We start from the raw sequence: 13,091 nt of genomic DNA, 5'->3' as shown, positions 1-13,091 counted from the left end.
AGCTCACTGGAGATTGGCAGTCATAAGTTCACAATATAATTCAACATGCCTGTTTATATCACTCTCTCCAGTAACCCTTGGCTGCATGAGTACAGGCAGGGAGAAAATGGGTAGTTGAGTTTATCTAGAGTTAGGATTTTGCCAGATGGGGATGATGAAATTTAGGGGCAAGGAATCTGGGATATTGGCGTGAATGTTACTGAATGATGGGTCATGGAATTTAAACTGGATTCGTTTTCTTATATTTGCAATCCGTTACCAACTTTGATTACTTAAAAGTTTTATCGGTGAGGTAATAGATTACTTACATAACATTTATTCTTAAAGTTTTAGTTATACATTTTACATACAAAGATACTTAAATTGGGCATGAGACGTTAAGCAAAATTAGATTAGCTTTGCTAGACCCAAGATATTTCATTAATTCATCATTACTATTATGTTTTTTTCAGTAACATGATTTTTTAGTCTTTATATTTCTTTCTAACCACATTAATTTTTAACCTTGTTAATTTGTAACCACAAATTTACATTTGTGGTTAGTTTGTTTCCATTTTAGCTATCACATTTCCACATTGTTTCGAGCAAAATATATTTCTTTGTAGCATCTTTAAAAAAATATATTGGCCAGGCGAGGTGGCTCACGCCTGTAATCCCAGCACTTTGGGAGGCCGAGGCGGGCGGATCATGAGGTCAGGAGATCAAGACCATCCTGGCTAACACAGTGAAGCCCCCTCCCTACTAAAAATACAAAAAATTGGCTGGGCGTGGTGGCAGGAGCCTATAGTTCTAGCTACTCAGGAGGCTGAGGCAGGAGAATGGTGTGAACCTGGGAGGTGGAGCTTGCAGTGAGCCAAGATCACGCCACTGCACTCCAGCCTGGGCGACAAATCAAGACACTGTCTGAAGAAAAAAAAAAATTATATATATGTATAGGCCGGGCACGGGGTGGCTCATGCCTGTAATCCCAGCACTTTGGGAGGCCGAGATGGGTGGATCACCTGAGGTCAAGAGTTCAAGACCAGCCTGGCCAATATGGGGAAAACACTGTCTCTACTGAAAATACAAAAATTAGCTGGGCATCATGGTGGGCGCCTGTAATCCCAGCTACTCGGGAGGCTGAGGCAGGAGAATCACTTGAATCCAGGAGGTGGAGGTTGCAGTGAGCCAAGATCAGACCATTGCACTCCAGCCTGGGTGACAGAGCAAGACTCCATCTCAAAAAAACCAAAATATATATATGATGAATCTTTTGTTGATATATATGTTGCTTATATCCCGGCTGGGCATGGTTGCTCTTGCCTGTGATCCCAGCACTTTGGGAGGCTGAGGCGGTCAGATCATGAGATCGAGATCGAGACCACCCTGGCCAACATGGTGAAACCCCGTCTCTAGTAAAAATACAAAAATTAGCTGGGTGTGGTGGTGTGTGCCTGTAGTCCCAGCTACTTGGGAGGCTGAGGCAGGAGAATTGCTTGAACCCGGGAGGCAGAGATTGCAGTGACATGAGATCGTGCCACTGCGCTCCAGCCTAATAACAGAACAAGACTGTGTCTCAGAAAAAAACAGGAGAAAGACAACAGGCACTTCAGACAAAAAAACAGTTGTTCTGTAAACATGAAAACGACAGCCTCATTTGTGACTGGATAGATACAAATTAAAGTCAGAATGAATACCATGAATACCAATACACATTTACCAGAATGACTAAATTTTTTTTTTTTTTTTTGAGGTGGAGTCTTGCTCTTGCTCTGTTGCCTAGACTGCAGTGTAGTGGCACAATGTTGGCACACTGCAACCTCTGTCTCCCAGGTTCAAGCAATTCTCATGCCTCAGCCTCCTGAGTAGCTGGATTACAGGTGCCTGGCACCACGCCTGGCTAAATTTTTGCATTTTTATTAGAGACAGGGTTTCACCATGTTGGCCAGGCTGGTCTCGAACTCTTAACCTCAAGTGGTCTGCCTGCCTCGGCCTCCCAAAGTGACGAGCCACCACGCCCAGCTAGAATGACTACAATTTAAATGTCTGACCAAGTGTTAGCAAGGATGTGGAGTAACAGAAATCCTCGTATACTGCTGATAGTAATATAATTTGGTACACATGAGCACTTGTGTACCGGGAAACAGACAAAAGAATGTTCATAGCAATATTATTTTTAGTAGCCCCAAACTAGAAACAACGCATCTATCAGTGGTAGAAGAGGTAAATAAATGGTGTATATTCATGCAGTGAAACACTATACATTAAAGCAAATGTTATTATTACATGAAATAACATCATCGAATCATAAAAACATAATTTTTTTTTTTTTTTTTGAGACAGAGTCTCGCTCTGTCACCCAGGCTGGAGTGCAGTGGCGTGATCTTGGTTCACTGCAAGCTCCGCCTCCCTGGTTCACGCCTTTCTCCTGCCTCAGCCTCCCGAGTAGCTGGGACTACAGGCGCCTGCCACCACGCCCGGCTAATTTTTTTTTTGTTGTTTGTTTTTTTTTTTTGTATTTTTAGTAGAGACGGGGTTTCACCGTGTTAGCCAGGATGGTCTCGATCTCCTGACCTCGTGATCCACCCTCCTCAGCCTCCCAAAGTGCTGGGATTACAGGCGTGAGCCACCGCACCTGGCCTTTTTTTTTTTTTTTTTTTTGAGACAGGATTTCACTCTCACCCAAGCTGGAGTGCTATGGCCTGATCAGTGCTAAAGGCAATCTCAACCTCCCTGAGCTCAAGTGATCCTCCCACCTCAGCTTCCTGAGATAGCTGGGACTGGAGGCATGTACCACCACACCCAGCTAATTTTTTTCTACTTTTTTAGAGATAGGGTTTTGCCATGTTGCCCAGGCTGATCTCAAACTCCTGGGCTCAAGCAATCCACCCACCTCGGCCTCCCAAAGAGCTGGGATTACAGGCTTGAGCCACCTCACCCAGTAGAAACATAATGTCAAGCAAAACAGGTGAGACAAAACTAAACTATAGTGTTTAGGAATGCATCCTTAAGTGGCAGAGGGATAAAGAAAAGCAAGGAAGTAATTACCACAAGCCAGGGTAGAGGTTACCTGTTGGGAGGAGGGAAACCATTATGATCAGAACTGGGCCTGTGGGGACTCCTGGAGTGTTGGCAATGTTCTAATTCTTAATGTGGATTGTGATTATATGGGTATTCTTGGGTATTTAAGCCATTATGATTGAATCTCTTTTCTATATGAGGAATGTTTTTCTTGAGAAAAAGTTGTAAAATATGTATATGACAATATGACTAAGCAAAGAAAAGAAAAACAGTGATCTTTAAAGGAGTGTTCTATAAGAAACTAACCTCTAATTTATTGTCTCTTATGTGACAGGGCTGTAAAGTAAGGGACCACATGATTACACTTCGTGATCAAGGTGAAGGCGGAGATTTGCCATCCTGTCCCATTGCTAGAATATTGGACGATTTGCACAAGTACAGAGATGTCATTGTTGTGCCTTTTTCAAAAGATACAGTTAGGTGAGGGGTGGAAAAACCCAACACTGTATTATAGCTTTATTCAGCGGTTCCTATTTCAGAATCCCTTATCCCATAGTGCTTCCACAAATCAGCAATGTCAGTCCTCAAGTAGTTTTCATTATTTCAGAAAACTTAACTGAAATTATATGTTAGCTTACAATAAGAGTAGAGAGATATTTATTTGATAGGCAGAACACTTAAAAATACTGGAGGTGGCCGGGCACGGTGGCTCACATCTTTAATCCCAGCACTTTGGGAGGCCGAGGTGGGCGGATCACAAGGTCAGGAGATCGAGATCATCCTGGCTAACATGGTGAAACCCTGTCTCTACTAAAAGTACAAAAAATTAGCCGGGCATGGTCGTGGGTGCCTGTAGTCCCAGCTACTCGGGAGACTGAGGCAGGAGAATGGCGTTAACCCGGGAGGCAGAGCTGGCAGTGAGCCAAGATCGCGCCACTGCACTCCAGCCTGGGCAACAGAACGAGACTCCATCTCAAAAAAAAATAAAATAAAATACTGGAGGTACAAGGGGAGGAAAAACAAATGAAAAGAGCCCCTGGTGATTAAAAAGGTTAAGACCTTAAATCCAGTTTGCGGTGGTGACTGGTGAGGTTTCCCAATTTGCTTGAGGCCCTCTCAATCAATTGATCAACCAGTTGATTGTATCAATCAGTGCATGATTGATACAACTAGAAAAAAATGTTGATGGTTGAGTTCATCTCTCCGTAAGTATGAACCCCTCGAATTCAGTAATTTCTGAAGTCACATTCATCATTTTGCAATGGCAGCAGGCTGTAAGGTTAGAGGCTGGAGGACACTTTAAAAGAAGCTGTTCTTAGCTGGGCGCAGTGGCTCACACCTTTAATCCCAGTATTTTGGGAGGCCAAGGCAGGCCGATCACTTGAAGTCAGGAGTTTGAGACCAGCCTGGCCAATGTGTGGAAACCTTGTCTCTTCTAACCAGGCATGGTGGCGGGTGCCTGTAATCCCAGCTATTTGGGAGGCTGAGGCAGGAGAATCGCTTGAACCTGGGAGGCAGAGGCTGCAGTGAGCTGAGATTGTGCACTGCACTCTAGCCTGGGCGACAGAGGGAGACTCTGTCTCAAAAAAAAAAGAAAAAAAGAAATACTTTTTTTTTTCAGTTCGAATTTCGCTCTTGTTGCCCAGGCTGGAGTGCGGTGGCACGATCTCGGCTCACTGCAACCTCTGCCTCCCTGTTTCAAGCGATTCTCCTGCCTCAGCCTCCTGAGTAGCTGGGATTACAGCCACCCACTAATTTTTGGGTGTAAACGCCCAGCTAATTTTTGTATTTTTAGTAGAGACAGGGTTTCACCATGTCGGCTAGGCTGGTCTCGAACTCCTGACCTCGTGATCCACCCACCTCAGCCTCCCAAAGTGCTGAGATTACAGACAGGCGTGAGCCACTGCACCTAGCCACCCCCCCCCCCCACTTTTTTTTTTTTTTTTTTTTTGAGGTGGAGTCTCGCTCTGTTACCAGGCTGGAGTGCAGCATCGCAATCTCAGCTCACTGCAACCTCCACCTCCCCGGTTCAAGCAATTGCCCTGCCTGAGCCTCCCAAGTAGCTGGGATTACAGGCATGTACCACCATGCCCAGCTAATTTTTTGTATTTTAGTAGAGACAGGGTTTCACCATGTTGGCCAAGATGGTCTCGATCTCCTGACCTCGTGATCTGCCCACCTCGGCCTCCCAAAGTGCTGGGATTACAGGCGTGATCCACTGTGCTTAGCCAAGGCTGTTCTCAAAACAGTACCAATTATGCAGCCCATTCCACCACCTTGCAGGTACGATGCTTCAGGTACAATGGTGCTTGCTGTATGGGGTGTCTTTTGCTAGAGGAATCACTATACGAATTAAGAAATGTCATTGTTGGCCGGGCACGGTGGCTCACACCTGTAATCCCAGCATTTTAGGAGCCAAGGTGGATGGATCACCTGAGGGCAAGAGTTCAAGACCAGCCTGGCCAACATGGTGAAAATACAAAATTAGCCAGGCGTGATGGCAGGTGCCTGTAATCCCAGCTACTTGGGAGGCTGAGGCAGGAGAATCGCTTGTACCCGGGAGGCAGAGGTTGCAGTGAGCCAAGATCATGCCATTACTCTCCAGCCTGGGTGACAGAGCGAGACTCCATCTCAAAAAAACAAACAAAAAAAAGGAAATGTCATTGTTGAAGTGATATTCTTATACTCAGGAACTGTATTTTTAAAGAACGATTTATGAAACATTTGCAATAAAAAGATATTCACATTTAAATTTTTAAGAAAGTAAACTCTTCTCCATAAAAATGTCTTTTTCTTTCAAGTGATGTTGGGGTTGGCCCCTGTGATGAAAAGGGTATAGAATGTGATGTTTTACTGGAGCCAAATACACCATGGGGTCCCAAAACTGGGGAGCTCAATGCTGTGAGTAGCTTGTTTCACTTATTCTTTATTTACATAAATAATTAATGACATTTAATTTTTGACAGAAACCTGATCAATTTAAGTTGAAATTGAACTGACTACCTAATCATAAGAAGGTATTATGCCTAGTAATAGGACTCTAAGGGTAATAGGACACATTTCTTGCCCTCAAAGAATTAATAATGAATACATTTAAATTTGGGGGAAAAAACAATATGGGGCCAGGCATGGTAACTCACACCTGTAATCCCAGCACTTTGGGAGGCTGAGGCAGGAAGATGGCTTGAGTCCAGGAGTTTGAGACCAGCCTGGGCAATATAGTGAGACCTCATCTCTACAAAAAAGGTTGAAAACTTAGCCAAATGGGGTGCCTTGTGCCTGTAGTCGAAGTTTTGCTGGGAGGCTGAGGTGGGAAGACTGCTTAAGCCCAGGAGGCAGAGGTTGCAGTGAGCCAAGATCGCACTACTGCACTCCAACCTTGGTGACAGAGGGAGACTCTGTCTCAAAAAAAAAGAAAAACCAAAAACATAACATGCTCTTTAAGGTTTTTATTATGGACAAATTATGATTTGAAGAATGAAGATAGCATTAATGGATATTTTGTTTCCTCCTCGTTCTGTAACTTTTTTTTTTTGGCTTAAAATTATCCTTTTATTGTAATTAGGAATATATTTAGATTCTTCAAAAGTTCCAGTCTGGAGTCTAGGTGACAGAGTGAGACCCTGTCTCAAAAAACAAACACACAAAAGTTTCAAAACTGAAATATTTTTAAAGTGACCAGAAAACTTGATTCCTTTGACTCCTTTTTATTCCGTTGCCTTTGTTACTAAAGACCAGGAAATATATTTGCCTATGAATGTTCTGTCTTTGTGTTGGTTAAGATGGCATTTACTTGAGAAAGTGAAATATGCCCTGTGAAGTGCTTTATGAACTTCAGACAGCTATACAAATATTCACTCATGCCAGGCATGGTGGTTCATGCCTGTAATCCCTGCACTTTGGGAAGCTGAGATTAGGAGTTCAAGACCAGCCTGGTCAACATGGTGAAACCCTGTCTCTACTAAAAATACAAAATTTAGCTGAGTACAGTGGCATGCCCCTGTTATCGCAGCTACTCGGGAGGCTGAGGCAGGAGAATCACTTAAACCCAGAAGGTGGAGGTTGTGGTGAGTGGAGATTGTGCCACTGCACTCCAGCCTGGGCGACAGAGTGAGACTCTGTCTCAAAAAAAAAAAAAAAAAAAAAAAAAAAAAAAAAAAAAAATTTCACACATTAACGTTTATTTATGAACTATATGTCAAACAACAAACTAGATTAATTGAATGTCCAGAATGTCCATATGTAGTCTGCTTCCTTAATTTATATTAAAATATATACATTAAAAAGTGATTGAAATAGTTCTAAAAATAACAAATTATTTTAGTAATTTACTTGCACGTGATTGACTTGTCCTTTGGAAATAATACTGGGAAAGTGTCTTTATTTTTAGAAAGCATCCACATCCTCCTCTGGCAGAGGATATTAAAGACTGTAACATATCACTTTCAGCCTGAGTTTTAAATTATGTTTCAGCCTGGAAGGGAACTATATTTGTAACTTCTTTCAGCTCTTCTACAATATCTATATGAAAATAAGGAGCTGCAATCTGGGTAAATGCAGATTTATTAATCTCTTATTCCTGTCTTATAGTTCTTGTCATTGAAAAACTGGACTCTACAACTGGTAAGTGAGCAATTGTAGTTAGCATTCCTAGATGTCTTTCTTCCTAATTAAAGTTTACTTTAATATTAGTATCTTATTTTACAAATTTTAGTTAAATATACATCTTCCTTTTCAGATTCTCCTATTTTCACTTAACTAAAAATGTCGTTAAATTATTTAAGACAGACACATATTCCATATCTGGCTGCATAATCCATAGATCTAGTTAAAAGACTTTTTAAAGTCACTCTTACATCATATTTAGGACATTGAACAAAGCAACAAATCTGTTGAGTTCCAGTTATTTGATTGTTTGAGTGATTGGTTGACTTTTTTTTTTAAATGCTGTCTGCCATCAATATTCATAAGAATGGAATAGGAATTTGGATTAGTGATAACAGACAGTAGGGCATAGAGATGCAGGAAGGTAATGCAGATATGGTTAAATAATCCAGGGCCACATTCACCCAGAGAATGTGCATATGTGCTTGTTTATAAGACTACTTTAGGCCGGGCGCGGTGGCTCATGCCTGTAATCCCAGCACTTTGGGAGGCCGAGGCGGGCGCATCACAAGGTCAGGAGATCAAGACCATCCTGGCTAACACAGTGAAACCCGTCTCTACTAAAAAAAATACAAAAAATCAACCGGGCGCAGTGGTGGGCGCCTGTAGTCCCAGCTACTCAGGAAGCTGAGGCAGGAGAATGGCATGAACCTGGGAGGCAGAGCTTGCAGTGAGCTGAGATGGCACCACTGCACTCCAGTCTGGACAACAGAGTGAGACTCCATCTCAAAAAAAAAAAAAAAAAAAAGACTACTTTAATAGTGGTGGTTACTATATTATAATTTAACCTTAATATCAAGGAATATACATTTAGTAGAGTGATAGAGGTACAATTCAACAAATACTGAGTACTTATGTGCCTACCACTGTTCTAGATTCTATGAAGGAATTAAAAAATATATGATGCTGCTCTGAATGTAAAAATTCTTATGTCCGTTTCCTGGATATTGTGCTAGCCAGAGGTTATTTTATCAGCTCTTGATTGACTTATTCATTCAAAAGAAATTTAGATAAATGTGTTTGAAAGAATTCATTAAAAATATCATAATATTACATTTATAATAGATTTTTTTTTAACTTAGAAACAACAGTCACTGTTTTCAGAAGAAGAAGAATATACCACTGGATCTGAGGTCACTGAAGATGAAGTTGGAGATGAAGAAGAAGTATCCAGAAAACAAAGTATTGGTTTATAAGTTAAAATCAAATCTCACTGTTTATGAAGGGGTTACATTCTGAAGCCTTTAATGCAAGGGACAGGGAATTAGTTTTATATATATGGTAGGTTGCAACATAGGAAAAAAAAAGTTAGAAAGGCGACACCATCAAGATTTCCTAACCTGGGCATGAACACAGAATACTCAAAGCTATAACGAAAGGGCAGTACACTGAGAAAGAACTCTCCAGGTTTTCACTTCAGGTGCAACTAAATGTGTGACTCATGTCAGATGAAATGTGATCTGAGATGTGTACCTGAGATGATTTGGAGTGATACTCAAATGAACCATTAAATAACATTCATAAATATATGATTTTTTTTAGTGGAAAGCATGTTTTGTTTTTTTTTTTTTTTTTTTTTTTTTTTTTGAGACAGAGTCTTACTCTGTCACAGTGGCACAATCTTGGCTCACTGCAATCTCTACTTCCTGGGTTCAAGCAATTCTCCTGCCTCAGTCTCCTGAGTAGCTAGGACTACAGGCGCATGCCACCACACCCGGCTAATTTTTTGCATTTTTAATAGAGACCGGGTTTCACAATGTTGGTCAGGCTGGTCTTGAACTCCTGACCTCAGATGATCCACCCGTCTCGGCCTCCCAGAGTACTAGGATTACAGGCATGAGCCACTGTGCCTGGCCGAAAGCATGATTGTTATACAACTATAAAATTGTGTCAAAATTTCTCAATTCATTAGTTCCAAGAAACAGCAAGGAAAATTGGTTCAAAGAGCCTTTGAAGATTCAAGTATTTATAGGCAATTATGAATCCATTTTGTCACAATAATTTACCTCTTTTAGGATTTCATATGAGTGGAATCATGAGTAATCTTTTGTCTCTGGCTTCTTTCACTTAGTATAAGGTTTTTGAGGTTCATTCATATTGTTTATTCCTTTTTATTGCAGTGTAGTATTCCATTATACTACTTTTGAAAAAAGAATGTTGGTCTGGGCGCAGTGGCTCATACCTGTAATCCCAGCACTTTGGGAGGCTGAGGCAGGCAGATCACCTGAGGTCAGGAGTTCAAAACCAGCCTGGTCAACATCGTGAATTCCCATCGCTACTAAAAATGCAAAAATTAGACTGGAAGTGGTGGTTCATGCCTATAATCTCAGCACTTTGAAAGGCTGAGGCAGGCAGATCACCTGAGGTCAGGAGTTCAAGACCAGCCTCTCCAACATGGTGAAACCCCATCTTTACAAAAATACAAAAATTAGCTGGGCATAATGACGGGTGCCTGTAATCCCAGCTAATGGGGAGGTTGAGGTGGGAGAATTGCTTGAACCCGGAACGTGGAGGTTGCAGTGAGCCGAGATCATGCCATTGCACGCCAGCCTGGGCGACACAGCAAGACTCTCTCAAAAAAACAAAAAACAAAAACAAAAAAAAAAAAACAAAAATTAGCTGGATGTGGTGGCAGGTGCCTGTAATCCCAGCTACTCAGGAGGCTGACGCAGGAGAATCACTTGAACCCAGGAAGGGGAGGTTGCAGTGAGCCGAGACCATCCCATTGCACTCCAGCCTGGGCAACCAGAGCAAAATTCCATCTGAAAAAAAAAAAATGTTAAAGAAGATTGTAAGTTAGATAGAAAATTGATCAGTGTCATACAACTTAGTGAACCCATAACTCTTAGGTTATCTTTTTAGAAATCGTTTGCATTTTTATTAGACACAAAAACCTGAAAGTTAACATGTAACTTTCAGATGCCATCAGCAGATGGTAGTCAGACGTAGTACATTCTCTTAGAGAATTAAATGATTCTTGAGTAGGCATGTTAAACAGCCCTCCAATATGACATTGGAAAAACATGCTGCCTTCCCTTTATCTTCTCTCCAAGTTTTACATAATTTTTCGTAACATATTGAATCCTCCAATGAAAAAGCTGGTTCTTTAGCAATTTTGTGTCAATTTTGATTAGTAAAGGAGAAAGTTCTACTAGGTTTTTTTTTCAACAGTTTGAGGTATAAGTTATATGTTGCAAAAATCACCCATTTTAAGTGTACATGTAGATGAGTTTTGGCACACAGATGTGTAACCACCACCAAAATCAAAATCTAGAACATCATTTCAAAAAGTTCCTTCACCCCCTTTGTACTCAGTTCCCTTTCTCCAGTTCTGCCCTTAGGCAACCATGAATCTGTTTTGTCAAAATAATTTACCTTTTTAAGAGTTTCATATGAATGGAATCATGAGTAATTTTTTGTCTCTGGCTTCTTTCACTTAGTATAAGGTTTTTGAGATTCATCCATGTTATTGCATGTGTCAGTAGTTCATTCCTTTTTATTGCAGAGTAATATTCCATTATATGGATATACCATACTTTGTTTATCCATTCGCAATTTCATGGACATATGGGTTGTTCCCTCTTGTTGGCTGTTGTGAATAATGCTGCTATGAACATTTGCATACAAGTCTGTATGGACATGTGTTTTCATTTTTCTTGGGTAGGTACTTAGGAGTAAAAATACTAGATCATATGGTAAGTGTATGTTTAGCTTTATAAGAAACTGCCAAATTGTTTTGCAAAGTGACTTGCATCTCCATGAGCAGTGGAGCATTCCCATCACTGTGCATTCCCACCAGCAGTGTCTGAGAGTTCTAGTTGCTGTACATTCACATTAATACTTGGTATTACTAGTCTTTTTAATTTTAGCCATTCTAGTGGGTAGATAGTAATAAGCATCTTTTCATGTTTTTATTGACCATTTATATATCTTTTTTATGAAGTGTTTGTTTAAATCTTCAGCCCATTTTTATTGGATCCTTTGCCTTATTATTGAATTGTAAGATTTCTTTATATATACTTTAGATCTAAATCTTTTTTGTCAGTCATATGTTTCTCAATATTTCCCCTAGTCTATGCCTTGCCTTTTAATTTTTTTTTTTTTTTTTTTGAGATAGAGTCTTGTTGTGTCATCCAGAGTGGAGTGTAGAGGTGCGATCTCTCACTGCAACCTCTGCCTCCTGGATTCCAGCAATTCTTTTGCCTCAGCCACCTGAGTAGCTGGGATTACAGGTGTGCACCACCACACTGGACTACTTTTTGTATTTTTAGTAGAGATGGGGTTTTACCATGTTGGCCAAGCTGGTCTCGAACTCCTGACCTCAGAGGATCTGCCTGTCTCGGCCTCCCAAGTGTTGGGATTACAGGCATGAGCCACTGCACCAGACCTAATTTTCTTAATGATGTCTTTTGAAGAACTTAACTTTTAAATTTTGTGAATTCTAGTTTTTTAGTTTTTCCTTTTTATGTTCCATTATTTAATAGCTAAGAAGTATTTGCCTACCCCAAAGTCACAAAGATTTTCTGCTGTTTTCTTCTAGAAGTTGTATGATTTTAGCTTTTTATTTAAGATTATGATCCCATTCAGGTTAATTTTTGTTTATTGTATGAGTTAAGGGTCAAGCTTCCTTTTTTTCCATAGGCATAGCTGGTTGTTCCAGCACCGTTTATTGAAAAGACTATTCTTTTCTAATATATTGGAATACCTTGGCATCTCTGTTAAAAATCAGTTGACTGTTTACATTTCCAAACTCTCTGTTTTCTTCCATTGATTCTTATGTCTTTCTTTACATCAGCATATCAATACCACACGATTAATTTTTGTAGATTTTAGTGAGTCTTGAAACCTGGTGGTGGGAGTCCTCCAAAATTGTTCTTTAATTTTAAATTATTTTGGCCTTTCAAGGTGCTTTGCATTTTCTGCAGATTTTAGAGTCTGTGTGGATATTTCTACAAATATCTTTTTGGGATTTTTGTTGGGATTATGTTGAACCCATATCCAATTTGAGGTGAATTCCTTTTTTTTCCAATGGCAGTTTTTCCCATCCATGAACATGGAATATCTCTCCATTTATTTAGGACTTTTTTAATGTCTCTCAACAATTTTTTGTAGTTTCAGTGTACAGGTGTTGAACATCTTTTGTTAAATTTATTCCTCCCTATTTTTATGCTATTATAAATGGAATTGTTTTTCTGGTTGCTCATTGATCGTAATACTAATGATGGTCAAAATACAATTGATGTTTGTATATTGACTGTGTGCTATGACCTTGCTAAATTCAGTTATTTGCTCTTCATTTATTAGATTTCATTCCAACCTGTATACCTTTTATTTACATGTCTTGCCTTTTGTGCTGGTTAGGACCTGATATTGAATAGAAGTGGTGAAAACAGACAGACATCCTTACCTTGTCTTATGGGGAAAAC

General features: G+C 40.3%; 1 protein-coding gene across 1 annotated transcript in view; it reads left to right on the top strand.

The window, feature by feature from the left end:
• KIAA1841 (KIAA1841 ortholog) overlaps positions 1–13,091 on the top strand; it is a 58,529-nt gene that overhangs the window by 35,017 nt on the left and 10,421 nt on the right. The window contains 4 exon segments of the mRNA XM_010377470.2: positions 3,335–3,480; positions 5,802–5,901; positions 7,591–7,623; positions 8,748–8,847. Of these exon segments, the coding sequence (XP_010375772.2) occupies positions 3,335–3,480; positions 5,802–5,901; positions 7,591–7,623; positions 8,748–8,847 (379 nt within the window).

This window comes from Rhinopithecus roxellana, chromosome 17 (genome assembly GCF_007565055.1).
Source record: "Rhinopithecus roxellana isolate Shanxi Qingling chromosome 17, ASM756505v1, whole genome shotgun sequence".
Lineage (NCBI taxonomy): Eukaryota > Metazoa > Chordata > Mammalia > Primates > Cercopithecidae > Rhinopithecus > Rhinopithecus roxellana.
Note: the sequence above shows the minus strand (reverse complement) of the source record. Positions and strands in the feature narration are given on the sequence as shown.